Source organism: Scleropages formosus, chromosome 1 (assembly GCF_900964775.1).
Source record: "Scleropages formosus chromosome 1, fSclFor1.1, whole genome shotgun sequence".
NCBI classification, from domain to species: Eukaryota; Metazoa; Chordata; class Actinopteri; order Osteoglossiformes; family Osteoglossidae; genus Scleropages; species Scleropages formosus.
The window spans coordinates 18,406,051-18,422,659 of record NC_041806.1 but is presented as its reverse complement, the minus strand read 5'-3'; the positions used below and the strand labels follow the sequence as shown (position 1 = coordinate 18,422,659).

At 40.4% G+C, this 16,609-nt stretch overlaps 1 protein-coding gene across 6 annotated transcripts in view; it reads right to left on the bottom strand.

Annotated features, from left to right (window-relative positions):
• LOC108922314 (neurexin-3b-like) overlaps positions 1–16,609 on the bottom strand; it is a 370,501-nt gene that overhangs the window by 216,032 nt on the left and 137,860 nt on the right. For 5 of the 6 annotated variants that reach the window (XM_018732376.2, XM_018732379.2, XM_018732378.2 and 2 more), the window contains 4 exons: positions 13,772–13,881; positions 11,654–12,060; positions 9,129–9,319; positions 5,047–5,220 (listed from right to left, as the gene is read on the bottom strand). In XM_018732376.2, coding sequence (XP_018587892.1) covers positions 5,047–5,220; positions 9,129–9,319; positions 11,654–12,060; positions 13,772–13,881 — 882 coding nt within the window. Of the gene's footprint in view, positions 1–5,046; positions 5,221–9,128; positions 9,320–11,653; positions 12,061–13,761; positions 13,882–16,609 lie in introns of all 6 variants that reach the window. The other variant, XM_018732374.2, reaches the window with a different exon arrangement.

The following is a 16,609-nucleotide window of genomic DNA, read 5'->3' as shown; positions in this document are numbered from 1 at the left end:
GGATGGGGAAGCAGGAGAGACAATACAGAGGTGAGAGGATACAGTGGGGGTCTGTCACCAAAGAGATCCTTCAGGCACCATGCAAGAGCGCAGGTCAGAGGGGTGCATGCTGTCAGGTTAGAGGATGGGCAGAGGTCATGTACCAACGGAAAGACAAAGCATTCCCCAAAGCCCACACCACCAAGGCTACGTCTCCCACCCACCCTACTTGGCCCGACTGCAACTTTTGCACAGGCATAAAGTATACAGACATCTCAAGCATGCCTTCAAGTGAGAGGCTTGAGGGGCTCCATACAAAAGAAAAACAGTGCCCCCCACCCCCCTTCTCCAACATCACAACAGTTAAAGAGACACCTCACAAGTGTACAAAGAAAAGAACATTTTATAGCTGGAAGTGCATATTAATGTCACATATGCACTTTGGTTATAAATGTTTTAAACAACAGTGTACACAACATATATGTCTCTCCACATATTAAATAAATAAATAAATAAATAAAAAATCTGGTATATGCATCCAAGTGGGGGAGCAGCAGCAAAGAACAAAAGAGGAGACAATTCATTGGGCAAAAGGAGCGGGCACTATGAGTCAAGGACAGTCGACTGGTAAAGGAAGTCCACGGCACAGTTTGGAAACAGGGGAACATAACTGCAATAACTGTAAATAAATTAAGTTTAAATCCAAATGGCGAGTGCAAAACTGCTACAATACCGTGTTTCAAGTAGAGTGAGTGAGCAGACGGAAAGTGCATTTCTTGTGCAATGTGTAGTTTGATGGAGACGTGTGTGAAAGGGTCCACTTCAGGAAAGGGCTCTTCTTGGTTAGAGAGGAGGAGATGGATTTCATGGACTTGCACTCAGTTATAGCTTTGATTATGTTTCCCTTTAAGTTATTATGTCAAGTATCCCAAAATACAATTACTTTATACTGAGTCGTTGGTTGGCGCTGATGACGATAAGATGCAAATATAACTGTATTGTATAGTTCTATTTGTATTATATATATGTATATATAACTATATATTTCCACAACTCTCTGATGCATGAAATGTTTTTTCTTTAATTACTTCGGCACAATTTGGCACTAGATGGCAACCTATTTCACAGATACTGCCTATTTTGGGCGGACAGTATAAAGTGCATACACCTGCTATCTAGATGTCAGGAAAGATCCTAATAGCTTGAACTCTGGAAAATGAATCTGTTTCATTGACACAGAGATTAGACAGAGAATGTATTTAGTGTTGCATTGTCAATAATAAATATTAACCTTACAAGTGCTGATGTTACTTCCTCCTTTTTGACATTATTGTGAAGCAGTAGTGTACAGTATAGCATTAATTATCATTATATACAACTAATGTTACTTCATATTTTGTAACTAGTACTAATTATATTTCCAGTTGTCTCCCTTGTAGTCAGCTGATAACATCAGGTTGCAATTCATTACAAAAATCAAAATAGGTTTCTCCAGCTGACACAGTAAAAAAAATAATAAAAATAAAAGTTAGTTGGCTATTTTCAACATGACGTAGGAAAAAGACACAAAAATAAAGAATTAAAAATAAATTAAAGTATTACATTTACCGAGAGAATTATAACGGCAAAAGTTTTATTTATGGACAGTGTTAGGAGTAATCATCATTTTCACATCTCCCAGCATCTTTGCATTGTAAGGGAGTGAGCCCAGCCATTCCAGGAGGTGAACCATTTCATGCGGAAACACGCTGAGAGTAACACCACACATTACACAGAGCAGCTTTCACCAAGTTTCAGTTGAGGAAGGAGTGCAGCCCTCTACCTTGCAGGTCAGCTTTGGTGAATGCAACTTTGTTTGAGAAAGAATAAAGAAGCAAAAAAAGGTTAAAAGGTTAGTTGCGAGTCAGTTACTTTCATTCATAAAGGCACTGCTGATTTTACAGCAGGAATACAAGAAAAATAAATGAAGAATTACAAAACAATAGGCCGACATTAGGCTTTAAGGTTGCTGTTCTAGTGTCCCAGTGAACCCAGCAGGGTCAATTCAGTGATGTACAACTCATACCACCAGGAATGAAATGGCTTTTTGGTGTGTTGCAATACTGAATTGAGTCTTCAGTGTCAGTTATTCTGTAAATATAATGTTTTATTCCATTGCTGTGAGAGCACAAAAACAAGGCACTGGCATAAGAATGAAAGAATATGAGAAAAATGAGTTTGTTATTTAAACACAAACTTGGATTTAAGAAATGCACTCGTTCCACGCGCTGCAAACATTTCAATAGAATTTTTTTTTTTCTATTTATTTATGTATTCATTCATTATTTACTTCAGTTGTTTAATTTTCAAAAAAAAATGGTGTCATGAGAGGTATCACAAAATATTTTGTTATACTCCAGCTGGGTTTAATACTTAACATAACCTGATGTATAAATTAATTGAGGGACACTGTCTCACACTATAAACTGTGGGATACAGGGCACCACCAGTAGACCCTCAGAGCCCTGCACAGGACAAACTCTTATTATTATTATTATTATTATTATTATTATTATTATTATTAGTAGTAGTAGTAGTAGTAGTAGTAGTTGTAGTAGTAGTAGTTTATAATGTTCATAAGTTGAGGTCCCAGTATTTGAATTAATTTCTAATGATTGTATACTTAATAAGTCTGTATGGCCTGAACACTACAAATTTCAGACTTTACGCTTCATTTTACACAAACCTTTTCATAAATGTGGAAGTACTGAAACCTGCTAAGTTAAGTAATAAACCCTTGTTCATGATGTTTATCATAAATATTTCTTCAGAAAACCATCAGAACACAGTTGAAAGGCAATGGTACTAAACACTGGACTGAAAGCCCTGGAGATTCGAGAACAGTTTTTTTGCTGATTGAGATCCCTGTAAAAGACGGTGTGACAGTATTACTGAAAACAGTCTGAACACTTCAAATTTCAGACTTTACACTTCATTTTACCAACACCCATTCATAAATGTGGAAGGATTTAAACATGCTAACTTAAGTAACAAACCCTTGTTCATGATGGTTATCATAAATATATATATATACACACACACACACACACACACACACACACACACACACACACACACACATTTTCTGAACCGCTTGTCCCATGCAGGGTCACGGGGAACCGGAGCCTACCTGGCAACACAGGGCGTAAGGCCAGAGGGGGAAGGGGACACACCCAGGACGGGACACTAGTCCGCCACAAGGCACCCCAAACGGGACTCGAACCCCAGACCCACTAGAGAGCAGGACCTGGTCCAACCCACTGCGCCACTGCGCTCCCCCTTATCATAAATATTTCTTCAGAAAACCCATCAGAACACAGCTGAAAGGCAATGGTACCAAATACTGGACTAAAATCCCTAGAGATTTGAGAAGAACTGTGTGTCCCCTCCCCCTCTGGCCTTACGCCCTGTGTTACCGGGTAGGCTCCGGTTCCCCGCGACCCCGTATGGGACAAGCGGTTCTGAAAATGTGTGTGTGTGTGTGTGTGATTTTTTTTTTGTGGGTCGAGATCCCTGTAAAAGACAGTGTGACAGTTACACCTTGTGGCCACAATACCTCATGACACCCAATTTAATGTAACTGTAATTCAGAGATACTAGATTCAACCTGGCTATGGAGTGAAATCCTTCCATGCCATGCACCACTGCCAGGGCATAATTACAGTTTATGAGTCATGCAGGACACTCATCACGAGAAAAACCTAAATCTTACCATGTAAACTGTGAGCAGAAACCTCTTAAATTTGCAGATCATAATTCTTCAGAAGAAGTTCATGATAGAACATGGACATTTATAATAAAAAAGGTACTGTGAACTCCTGGCATGGTGTTCAAATTGAAAAAAATCAAGCAAAAATGCATGATGGAAACAGTACAAGATAAGAAAAGTAGTCCGGCCGTCTTGTGTGACAGCAGCTTTTCAGCTGATAATTATAAATTTTTCACCAATATTTGAGCACACACTGTGTAATCCCTGTATACAATACTAAATTAATGTTGAAGCACAACAAATATTAAAATACTGAAGTATTAAGTACTGTAAAACTTGATATAAATAAGCAAACATTTGATTCAGTACATTCAGCAAAACAAATTATATTTCAGGCACATAACAATTGATAATATAATGTACTGTAAAAGATCATACAGGATAAAAATAAACTGCAAAGATATATCTGTTTTTGTATTTTTCCCCCATTATTCATTTTTTTACCCCAGATTTTGTTACAGGAAAGCAGAATGTTGAGTTTTTATTGGACCGTTATGTTTAGGAGCAGCACAAGGAATAGAAGAAGGGTCTGGAATGCTAACATGGAGTATGGGCTGCTCTCAGCAGGCTGACAGGTAGAATAAGTAGTGTTGGAAGGAAAGCCCACCATGTTGGCAATCACTACTGTTATTTGAATGAACTGCAGCTTTACGGCTATATCAAATCCACAGAAAAAAAAAAAAAGATTTCCTAAAGCAAAACATTATTATGTTACATATGCACTTAAATTTACTTTACCTCTGTGGTAAACCTAATGTATGTAATGTAATGCACGAATTGCATTCTCTATGAAATGTATGTCGCTTTGGAGAAAAGCATCTGCTAAATGAATAAATGTAAATGTAATTGTAAATGTAAATGTATACCAGGCCAAAGCCTCATTTAATCTAGGTTTTAAACCATGAGTAAACTATCCCAGACCGGGATTTTCTACATTAAACCTGCAATGTTATAATGAACAATGAAACAATTCCATTTAAATAAGAACTAAATTTTCATTTTTGAGATATAAAACTTTGTCTGAATTTCTTTTGTTCAGTGAAATAGACTTCATACATTAAAAGAGTGAATAGTGCCCGAATCCCCCTACTGAAACCACATAACTGGATTGAATGGTGGCAGCTGGGTTCTCTATACTGATGCTACAGAACTGGGTTGAACGAGGACTTGATTCTCTGCACTGGAGCTCTATTGTCACAGTGCATGAGGACCAGCATGTAACCCCTGTCATGAAGATACAGAGGAGCTAAGTGGCATACCTTCACAGCCGCGCTCAACCTGGCCGCTGCGGAACAGTGCGTCATTGATGAGGTCGGGCAAGCGTCCATTGAGGTCCACAGAGGCCAGGCAGCCCTGGAAACCAGTGCGGGAGGCCAGCAGCTTGGGTAGGTTGTTGTACATGCCTGGGCCTAGACCGGCCACAAAGAGGTCTCCTTCAGCAAAAAGCCAAAGACATGCATGTTAGTGTAGTGTACACATCATAGTACAATATCTGTCCACACTTCAGGTCACATTTCACCAGTTTCACGCAATGATGAAAATGTTACATTGCAGCTTGTATGAACACATTAAAATCCTGCAGCTGCAGTGTGATACCATTTTGAAAGGCTCTGTTAGTATAAATTATTGTGAAAATGATACTTGTGATTTCACTGCATTTCTTGGAAAGTGCTTCAGAGAGATTTTCTAAGCATATGTCCAGGTTAATACGACAGGTCTTCAAAATGAGCTGTGCTACAAATAGATAGTTCAATTCAACATGTTATCAGTATTATTAGACAGACATACAGACAGACAGATAGATGGGTTGTGTAGAGGCGCAGGATGATAGCATGATGGCTCCTTACTGACAGGCTCACAAGTGGTACATGCATAAGTGATACATGCCTGACCATCCTCTACAGCTCACTGCCCCTCTGTGTGCTTCTCCACTCTTTGCACAATCCCTTGGTGCCTTCGGTAAAGCTTTGCCATACAATTTGAATTGATATTCTTGCTGTATTTACGAAAACATAAATGCTAAATACTTCTCAGAAACAGAATTCTCCCAGAAACAATGAAAGATTGTTAAAGTTGAAGACCCGTTGTCTTTTCTTATCCAACATGAGCTCTCTTGAACAATTTGGAAAATGCACATTTTTACTGATAACATGCCAGTATTGGAAACCATTCCTTTTGAGTCCTTTCCTATGTTTATTGTCATTTATTGTACATTCACGTGAAAAAGAAAACACACCTTTGTTCACTATAATGGCAAAAATAACAACTGTCTGCTCCCCACCATCTTCTACAATGAGACAAATCTGACCTCATATAACAGAGAAGGCATAACAGATTTCCCTGTGTCATCATTTATTCAACAAAAAGTAAGATAAATGCAGGAACCATATAATGAAAATGAAGTGCACCGTTATTGCTATGACTGGAATTACGAATGTAATAAAATGCACATAATTTTTTGATCATCGGGGAGCGTAACCACCTCTGTAAAAGCAGAACTTTTGGAAATTTGCCAGTTTGGACCATTCAGGTGTGTCTTAATACCATGCTAAGGAGAAAAATATCAGCAAAGAACTCCAAGAAGAAATTATTGTTGCTCTGTAGTTTGAGAAGGCCATTTCCAAACATTTACATAGCTGATACTTTTCTCCAAAGCAGCTTACGATGTTAAGCGACCTACAATTATTTATTTATTTACATCTGTATATTTTTACTGTAGCATTTTAGGGTAAGTACCTTGCTAGAGGTGGGATTTAAACCTACATCTTTAGCACTAAAAGCAGCAGGTCCATCCACTGTTCTATCAGCTGCCCAAACGCCTTGAAGCCCACCATTGTACATTGAGAAGGATTATTTACAAATGGAGACATTTACATTTATTTATTTATCAGATGCTTTCTCCAAAGGGACTTCCAATGAACTCTATGCAGTGTTATCAGCCTACACACCTTACTCACCAAGGTGACTTACACTGCTAGACACACTACTTACAAAGGGTCACTCATCCATACATCAGTGGAACACACTCTCTCTGTGTCACTCACATACTATGGGGGAACCTGAAGAGCATGTCTTTGGACTGTGGGAAGAAACCGGAGCACCTGGAGGAAACCCACATAGACACGGGGAGAACATGCAAACTCCACACAGACTGAGCGGGGATGGAATCCATATTCTCTCACGCCACCCAAGTGCTGTGAGACAGCAGCACTGTTTGCTGTGCAACCGAGACCAATCGAGATAGTTGCCAGTCTTTGCAGGAGTGGTCATCCCAGTGAACTGACTACAGTTTCATACCATATAGTGAGAAATTGCAAAGAATCCAAGAGGTAGGGATCTGCAGGCCTCAGCTAACATGTTAAAAATTAAAGTTCATGACTGTATAATCAGAAAACGACTGGACAAATATGTCTTTCAGGTAAAGGTAGCCAGGAGAATGAGTCTTCTTTCCAAGGACACGTCAGCACGGTTTTGGTTTGAAAAGTTGCCTCTGAAAAAACCACAAGATTTATGGAACAATGTCCTTTTGACATGGGGGTGCGGTGGTGCAGTGGGTTGGACCACAGTCCTGCTTTCTGGTGGGTCTGGGGTTCGAGTCCCGCTTGGGGTGCCTTGTGATGGACTGGCGTCCCGTCCTGGGTGTGTCCCCTTCTGCCCTGTGTTGCCGGGTAGGCTCTGGTTCCCCGCGACCGACAAGTGGTTCTGAAAATGTGTGTCTGTCTGTCTGTCTGTCCTTTTGACATATGAAACCAAAGCTGATTTGTTTTGGTGAAAACCACACACTCTATATGGTGGTGCAGGGATGGTGATTTGTGCTAGGCTTGTTTTGCAACCCCAGGACCTGGGCAACTCGCTGTCACTAAGTTAAACAGAAATCCTCTTTATGCCAAAGTGTTTAAGAGAGAAATGGGAGGCTGTCCGTCCAACAGCTAAAGCCTGACTAGAACAATGATGCCAAGAACACCAGCAAATTTACATCTGAAAAGAACAGAATGGATCTGTTAGAACGGCTATGCAAGGAAATCAATGCCTAGATGTCAACCCAGCTGAGGCACTGTGGCAGGACATTAAGAGAGCTGTGCATAAATAAATGTCCTCAGTGAGCTGAAACCATGCTATAAGGAAGAGCAGGGAAAGATTCCTCCTAAACATGTTGTGGTCGAACATGATGGAAAAACTGCTGCAGTTCAGTGAACAGTATTGATTCACCCACATTGACAGAATGGGTGAAAAAACCAACACTGTACAGTTAACATCAAGTTTTTTTCACCAATTGACCACAACATGGACCGGTGAGTGGAGAGGTACAGGTAAAAGGCAGTAATGTTAAACAGACTGGAAGTCATAATATCCATGTTTTGAATATTGCCAGAAATAACATGTCATATAATCACTAATATCTGAAATCTAAAAAATCAAAGTGATGTCATGTGTAATACACACACACACACACACACACACACACACACACACACACACATTTTCTGAACCGCTTGTCCCATACGGGGTCGCGGGGAACAGGAGCCTAACCCGGCACCTCAGGGCGTAAGGGGAGGGGACACACCCAGGATGGGACGCCAGTCCATCTCAAGGCACCCAAAGCGGGATGCGAACCCCAGACCCACCAGAGAGCAGGACCCGGTCCAACCCACCGCACCACCGCGCCCCCCGTGTCATGTGTAATATTACCCTTTAATTATGCAGTTTGTAGAGGAGCCAGCTTCATGGATCTGGGTGACCTTACGTGTAATTTTATCCTTTATATTTAAAAACAGAGATTGAACTGTGGTTTGGATCTCAGAAATTGGTGCAAACGTAGCACTAACAACTTAGCCCAAATTCGAGTGTCTCCGGCATTGTTGGGAAGCTGAAGGATGTCCCATCCTGGTTAACACCTCAAAAACAACAACAGCAGAAATTCAAATTTTCATGAGACAAAACGGCACAAATGTAGCACTAATAAATCAAAAGGTTTTTTTTTTTTTTTTTCATTTATGCTGTTTGTAGGGGGAACACCTTCATGGAGCTATCACCTGCCATTAGATTGACCTATTTTTAGGACCTAGTAAAGACCAGATGATTTTCTTTGGTTGTGTCCTGATATATAAAGCCATAGAACTGATAGATGATGTACTTTCTTTTTCACACAGCTGTATAACACACATAATCAAGATAAAAGGCTTTTTTGTGGAGAGGACAAATGATGCTGATGAGTGTCAGGAACATGGTGCAAAGACTACTTGCCATTTTATTCAGAATAAAGTAAGTGAAAGAAAAAGCAAGTTTGAAAGACAGTGATAATGAGAGAAAGAAATAGTGTTTCATCATCGCCATGGCTTACCCTTTAGGTCTAGGTTTTTGGCTCCATTGACAACCTGAGTGACGGTTTTAGCATCCACCTTGAGCGTGTGCATGTTGCTGCTGTCACGGGTGATGGCCACGTTGTGCCACTGATTGTCGTTCAAAGCACGATCACTGTTCCCTTTGAGGAGGCTGGGACCGTTGCCCAGATCGATCACGTAATGAATGTACCTGAAGGATGAGAGAAGGACAATGACCATGCAGCATGGTAAAAAGACCAGTCATTAATCATCATCATTATCTGTTTATTCTAGATATCCCTTCTTTTCCTACAGTTAAATTATATGCCCTTTCTGCTTGTAAACATCATGTTTTTGTTTTTTAATGCTATACCAAATTTACATGTAATATTAAATCCTGTAAACTTGACTGATTTTACTTTTAACAAATTAAAAGAATTTCTCAGTATCAAAGAGAAATGTTTCAAACATAATAATCAAATGCAAGTGGACAGAAAAAGCTCCATGATCCAGTGAGCCAAAATGAAACAATTTACATCAAAATAAGATTTATGAGAGAGGGAAGAATTCACTTTTAAAAAGCTTTTTACCATTCTGCTGTTTTCTATGATATGTTATATATTATATTAGATCACATAAAATTGTTAGATATTTTTTGTATTAAATTATATTCTTATTCTAGTAAAACCCTAAGCAATATTCTACAATATTTTGACCTTATTTAAATAAGGACAGCTTTTTCTATAGATTTTTTTTTTTTAATAATGGGATATTTTACCATCTTAGAAAATTGTTATTTCTGAAGCAAAAGGACTGGAGACAGGAGGTAAGTGAATGGACCTAATTGCGGGTCAGTGTTTATTTCCGAGTGAGTTCGCTGGGTCGGTCAAAGCGCGACGGTTGGAAACAGGCGAAGATCAATCGAGGCGCAGATGTCTATACAAGGGTGAAACTAAATTCTGGAGTCGAGAAAGCATGAGAAGGTCAGGAGCAAGGAGTCTGAGAACAAAGCAGGGAACTAAGGGCAAGGAGTGAGCTCTGAGACTGCAAATCCACACAAGAAGGCATTTACAAAAATCCACATCTCTGTGCGGTCACGGAGCTCCCTTTATACCTGGTCTTGTCAATGAGCCGCAGGTGTTGCCACTCTGCTTGTTCCCAGGGGTGTGATATTATTCCACTTGAAGTTATACAAATTTGCACAACAAAGCACTACACTTCTCAACTGTAATTAGCTGCAATTCATGATATATTGTGAGGGAGTAAAACTGATGCATCTAAAGAAAATCCCGCTACTCCTATGTAGTTAGTTTCATTGAAGTCTTGTTAGATATGGTGAGTTTGTCTTAGCTTATATAGACTCACGTCCTTGTAACAAATGAACACAATTCAGTTTTAGGTGAGCAGCAGACAGATTTGTGCAATGTAGAATGTCCTAAAACGTGACAGATCCACCTCGTACACACAGCACAGCCAAAGTGATTCTACTGAAACCGGATAATTCTGTCTGTATTCAACTTTCTCCAGCAATTACTCCTTACATGAAGGTAGTGTAATGCAGTGAAGCAAAGGACTTTTGTCACTGGTAATAATAGAAAAAGTATCCTATTCCCATGTGTAGTGTACTGATCTGAGTGTTATTTTCATGAAGTGGAACACAGGTTGACAGCCCCTGCCACTCATGTAAAGCTCCATTTACAGCAAGGAATGAAAAGTGTCAGGGGCATTTTGGAGGAGACTGATACACACTGGCTGGGGAAATTACATTGTAATAAATCACTGTACAAAATGAAGCCATGGAATTTATAATTTGCTTCAGTCAGTTCTACAAGGCCACTATTTGATTGTTTCTGACTGGAATGCGCTGATGTGAAGGTCACAGAAGGCACATATTTTTGGACTATTCAGAGTTTGAGTCAGCATATATTACAATAGATATATACATAAATACTGTATATTGCATAGATGTATTTTTGTATCAGTTTTAAGGGCGAACAATAATTGAGTGTTTTCTTAGTGAAAAAAAAAGTTGATTTTCTGAAAACTTATACTACTTATAATCCAGTATGTGTATTAGAATGCTATTTTAATGCTTCATGCTGTGAACCACATATATTATTAAAATATACAAGCTGGTAACAGATAAGCAAAAAAGATAAAAGAGACTGGACTGCAGAACCTCGAGGGAAAGTATGGTTACTATGTTGCTTTTGATGTACACCATTACTGCACCATTTATTATATTTGATAATTAAAAACCTCCTCTAAGTCCACCCTGTAGTGCAAAGCCTAGCCAGTCCCAAAGCCAGTACACCCTTGCTACACAGTTTCCTGGCAAAGGCTTACTGACAACTTGGATAAATGACAGGACAGACAAGATTCTTTTCTGCTGTTGGCATCATTCTGTATTATTTACACATGTGGCTTTACTATACCACATGCATTATTTTATTTTATATAAACACAGAGGGTTCCACTCAGCCATGCATGCACCCAAGAATCCAATTTTAGTGTCTGTGAATTGTTATTTCCAACATCCTCTTACCCCTTCACCAACTCTACCGCGATGAAGTCGTTGCCATCACCACTGTTATAAAAGATGAAGCCATCTGGGGTCGTGGTCTTGAACTGGAAGAAGAGGTGCATGGAGGTGTAGGCCTGAAGAGTGGACAGGCCCAAATAGCTGCTCTTGGTCTTGAAGGTGACAGGATCTGCCACAATGGAACGCAGGCCAAAGTGGGCATTGAGCTCACAGAAGTCTATGTCACCATTCTTGCATAGGTCAATGTAGAGCATGCCATTGAACTTGAAGCTCTGCAGGTGGCCAATGAAGCTCGATGGCACAGAGGAGACAAAGCGGCGCTCTGTCATGATGCCTGTCTCCAGGTTATGGAACTCCAGACGTGTGTGGTCACCCACCATTTGACCTGAGAATTTGAAAGTTGAGAGCCTCTGTCATTGTCAGTCAAAGGACAGATGGTTACCATATACATGGGTGGTAAGGTGGGTACTGGCTACTGCTTAGCACAGTATGAAAACGGGAAAAAAAATTTTATTTGAGAAGCAATGTAATGTGACAGTGGATAGTTAACGTATTATAGATAATAAAATATCTATAATGTCTGCAGTTACGTATTTACTATATTGTAAAGACGTTAATCTGTATAACACCTTCAAATAAAATTTATTTATATAATTGATCCTTTTCTCCAATGTGACTTAAAACATCAAGCTATCTACAATTACTGACCCATTTATATAGCTGAGTAATGCTTACTGGGACTATCCAGGCAAGTACTTTGCTCAAGGCTTCTAGAGCAGGAGGTGGGATCTGAACCTACAACCAAGGTCCAAAGGCAGCAGCTCTAGCTGCTACACTACCTGCTGGCCCATGTGCATTTAGTAATGTGCATACAGTATATATAACATAATAATAATATGCATCTTGTAAACAGCAGGGCAGAATGAGGAGATTTTATACACACACACACACACATTTTCAGAACCGCTTGTCCCATACGGGGTCACCGGAGCCTACCCGGCAACACAGGGCGTAAGGCCGGAGGGGGAGGGGACACACCCAGGACGGGACGCCAGTCCGTCGCAAGGCACCCCAAGCGGGACTTGAACCCCAGACCCACCGGAGAGCAGGACTGTGGTCCAACCCACTGCGCCACCGCACCCCCCTGATTTTTTTATATATATATATATATATATATATATATATATAAAAAAAAAAAAAAAAAATAGATAGATATATATAGATATTTCTAGGTCGCAAGGGGGTGCGGTGGCGCAGTGGGTTGGACCGCAGTCCTGCTGTCCGGTGGGTCTGGGGTTCGAGTCCCGCTTGGGGTGCCTTGTGACGGACTGGCGTCCCGTCCTGGGTGTGTCCTCTCCCCCTCTGGCCTTACGCCCTGTGTTGCCGGGTAGGCTCCGTGACCCCGTGTGGGACAAGCGGTTCTGAAAATGTGTGTGTGTGTGTGTGTGTGTGTGTGTGTGTGTGTGTGTGTGTGTGTGTGTGTGTGTGTGTGTGTGTGTGTGTGTGTGTGTGTGTGTGTGTGTGTGTATTTCTAGGTCTCCATTTCTGTTTCAGTTTCAGATGTGCTCAACATCTGACTTTGGCTTCTTGGGATTCTTTGACAACTAGGTCAGTTCTCCATTGTACTCACTACCATAACATCCAATTCAAGGCCTGCTTTGCTTACATACTCAAGGTCAATCCAGTGGGGATAGAACTAACATGGAGTAATGTGTATCTTACAGTTCACACTTCACAACATCAGCTGATTATAAAGGGTCTGCCAAGAGCCCCCCCCCCCCAACCCCCTCATCTCTGGTGGTAGAACAGTGACACTACTGCCAGGTGACATTGGACAGATCAGACTCTGCACTGACTGAGTCACATGGTAATGAAGGGAATTATTCTTTATTTTACAACAATTATTATATGAAGTGGGATAGCCCTAATTACCCAATAAGAACCAATGAAAAATGTAAATGGCAATAATCACAGTACTAAAAAGAAGGAATAATACAATTTAAAAAAAAAAAAAATCACAAATAAACAAATGAATACATTAAACATAAATAATTGAACAGAAGTGAGAACATGATTTTAAAGTGATCTGTAAGTGCATTCAGGGATAGTACCTTCAGCCACATCATCATCAACCATGAGCTTGTAGTTTTTACCACGTCGAATTACGCGGACCGTATGCCATTCATTGTCATTGAGCTTTTGTCCTGCAAACAGCGTCTCTGGTCCTTTGCCTGAGGATTGTGGGCAAAAAGTTAATGCCTTCCTGAGATTTCAACCAAACCTTTGCTTTGCCTTCTGGAATAAGCAGTCAAGTCTCCATATCTGACAGAGTCTCAGTTTTATGTTGAAATAACAAATGAATTGCATCAGAATCATTATTCCCCCCGTATTGTAAAGGTTGTTAGAAAAGTTAGAAAGCATTTTCTCCAGTCAAAAGAAAGGTTTGGTTTTCTTAAAAGCACAAAATACTTTAATAAATAATTTTCCCTATTATATTATGCATTTTAACACTTCTAAAAGTAAATAATCATTGTTGCCAGTGCATCAGTCTGACACAGGAAACTGCTTTTACTCATAATCAGGTCTTGAAATTCTTTGAAATTGCTACTTTACGATATCCTATACACATATTAAAATGTGTATAAGCACATGATGTAAAATGCTGACATTCGAAGAAAATTAAGTTGACATTCCATACATTAACCATATACAGGATTTGTAAAATAATTGAAGGGAGAATGTACAGTTAACTACTATAAGATCCAAGCAGCCTAAGAAGAGCCTACACTCAGGATGGGATGCCAGTCCATTGCAGGGCACCCCAAGGGGGACTCAAACCCCAGGCCCACCAGAGAACGGGACCCAGTCAAACCTGTTGCGCCACTACACCCCCCACTGTAGGAAGAGTGCTCTTTAAAGATAAAGTGAATTGAATAGAGTAGAAGCACAAAAAAGGGTTTCATTTTATCATTAAAGGGTAGTGGGTCATCTTCCTCATTATCATAATCAAGACCATTATCCATGTAAATATTTTTGCTTTTTTTTTACCAAAAAAGATGGAAGAAGAGGGAAAGTGTTTAGTGTGTTGAGAAGAGAGGTCAGTGTTTGAGGTGATGCTCCAGAATTACACTTGCCGGCCACTTTCTTAGGTACACCTTGCTAGTACGGGGTTGGAACCCCTTTTGCTTTCAGAACTGCCTTAATTCTTCGTGGCATAGATTCAACAAGGTGTTGGAAACATTCCTCAGAGATTTTGGTCCATATCGACATGATAGCATCACACAGTTGCTGCAGATTTGTCGGCTGCACGTCCATGGTGCGAATCTCCCGTTTCACCACATCCCAAAGGTACTCTATTAGATTGAGATCTGGTGACTGTGGAGGCCATTTGAGTATAGTGTCATTGTCATGTTCAAGAATCCAGTTTGAGATGATTTGAGCTTTGTGACATGATGCGTTATCCTGCTGGAAGTAGCCATCAGGAGATGGGTACACTGTGGTCATAAAAGGATGGACATGGTCAACAACAATACTCAGGTAGGCAGTGGCATTTAAACAATGCTCAACTGGTACTAAGGGGTCCAAAGTGTGCCAAGAAAATACCCCCACACCATGACACCACCACCACCAGCCTGATCTCTTGATACAAGGCAGGGTGGATCCATGCTTTCATGTTGTTTACGCCAAATACCATCTGAATGTCACAGGAGAAATCGAGACTCATCAGACCAGGCAATGTTTTTCCAGTCTTCTATTGTCCAATTTTGGTGAGCCCGTGCAAATTGTAGCATCAGTTTCCTGTTCTAGGGTGACAGGAGTGGCACCCAGTGTGGTCTTCTGCTGCTGAAGCCCAGCTGCTTCAAGGTTCGATGTGTTGTACATTCAGAGATGCTCTTCTGCATACCTCGGTTGTAATGAGTGGTTATTTGAGTTACTGTTGCCTTTCTATCAGCTCGAACCAGTCTGGCCATTCTCCTCTGACCTCTGGCATCAACAAGACATTTTTGCCCACAGATCTGCTGCTCACTGGATATTTTCTCTTTTTCTGACCATTCTCTGTAAACCCGAGAGATGGTTGTGCGTGAAAATCCCAGTAGCTCAGCAGTGTCTGAAATACCCAGACCAGCCCATCTGGCACCAACAACCATGCCAGATTCAAAGTCACTTAAATCACCTTTCTTCCCCATTCTGTTGCTCACTTTGAACTTCAGCAGATCATATTGACCATGTCTACATGCCTAAATGCATTGAGATGCTGCCATGTGATTGGCTGATTAGATATTTGGGTTAACAAGCAGTTGAACAGGTATGCCTAATAAAGTGGCCGGCGAGTGTATATTCCATTGGGTTTGGGTGATAGTGTTGTCCAGTTTGCATTAGTCTTTGATTCAGCTGTTTTGTGTGTGTAAGTACCCAAATTAGCTTTCAGCTTACATGTTCACAGTGGATCTCAAAACTGGGAAAGTATGCCATTAAAGTATACCATTTACATTTATATTTATTCATTTAACAGATGCTTTTCTTCAAAGTGACATACATCTCACAGAAAAATACATTGCATTAACATATATTGTGCATTAATAACAATTTCTGCTAACCAGATGTAGATTAAAAGGATGTTAAGGATACAGTGTTTGATTCCCACACACACAATGTGGCGGATACTACTACAGACTATAAACAATCAACAATAAACTGCAGTTTCCTTGGAGCACAGAAGATGATAGCTCTGCCCTTTGTAGTAACTGGGTTCTTAAATCAGCTCTGAGTTGGATCATTTGACACAGCTTTATTGCATATTATTCATTCATCATCACTAACCTCTTGTCCTTGCCAGACCGGTTCGGAGGCTATCCTGGAACCACTGAGCACAAGGCTGTGGGGGTCTGCACACCCTGGCCAGGATCTGACCATCTCAGGGTAGCCACACACAAATACATTCACACATTATGGGCAATT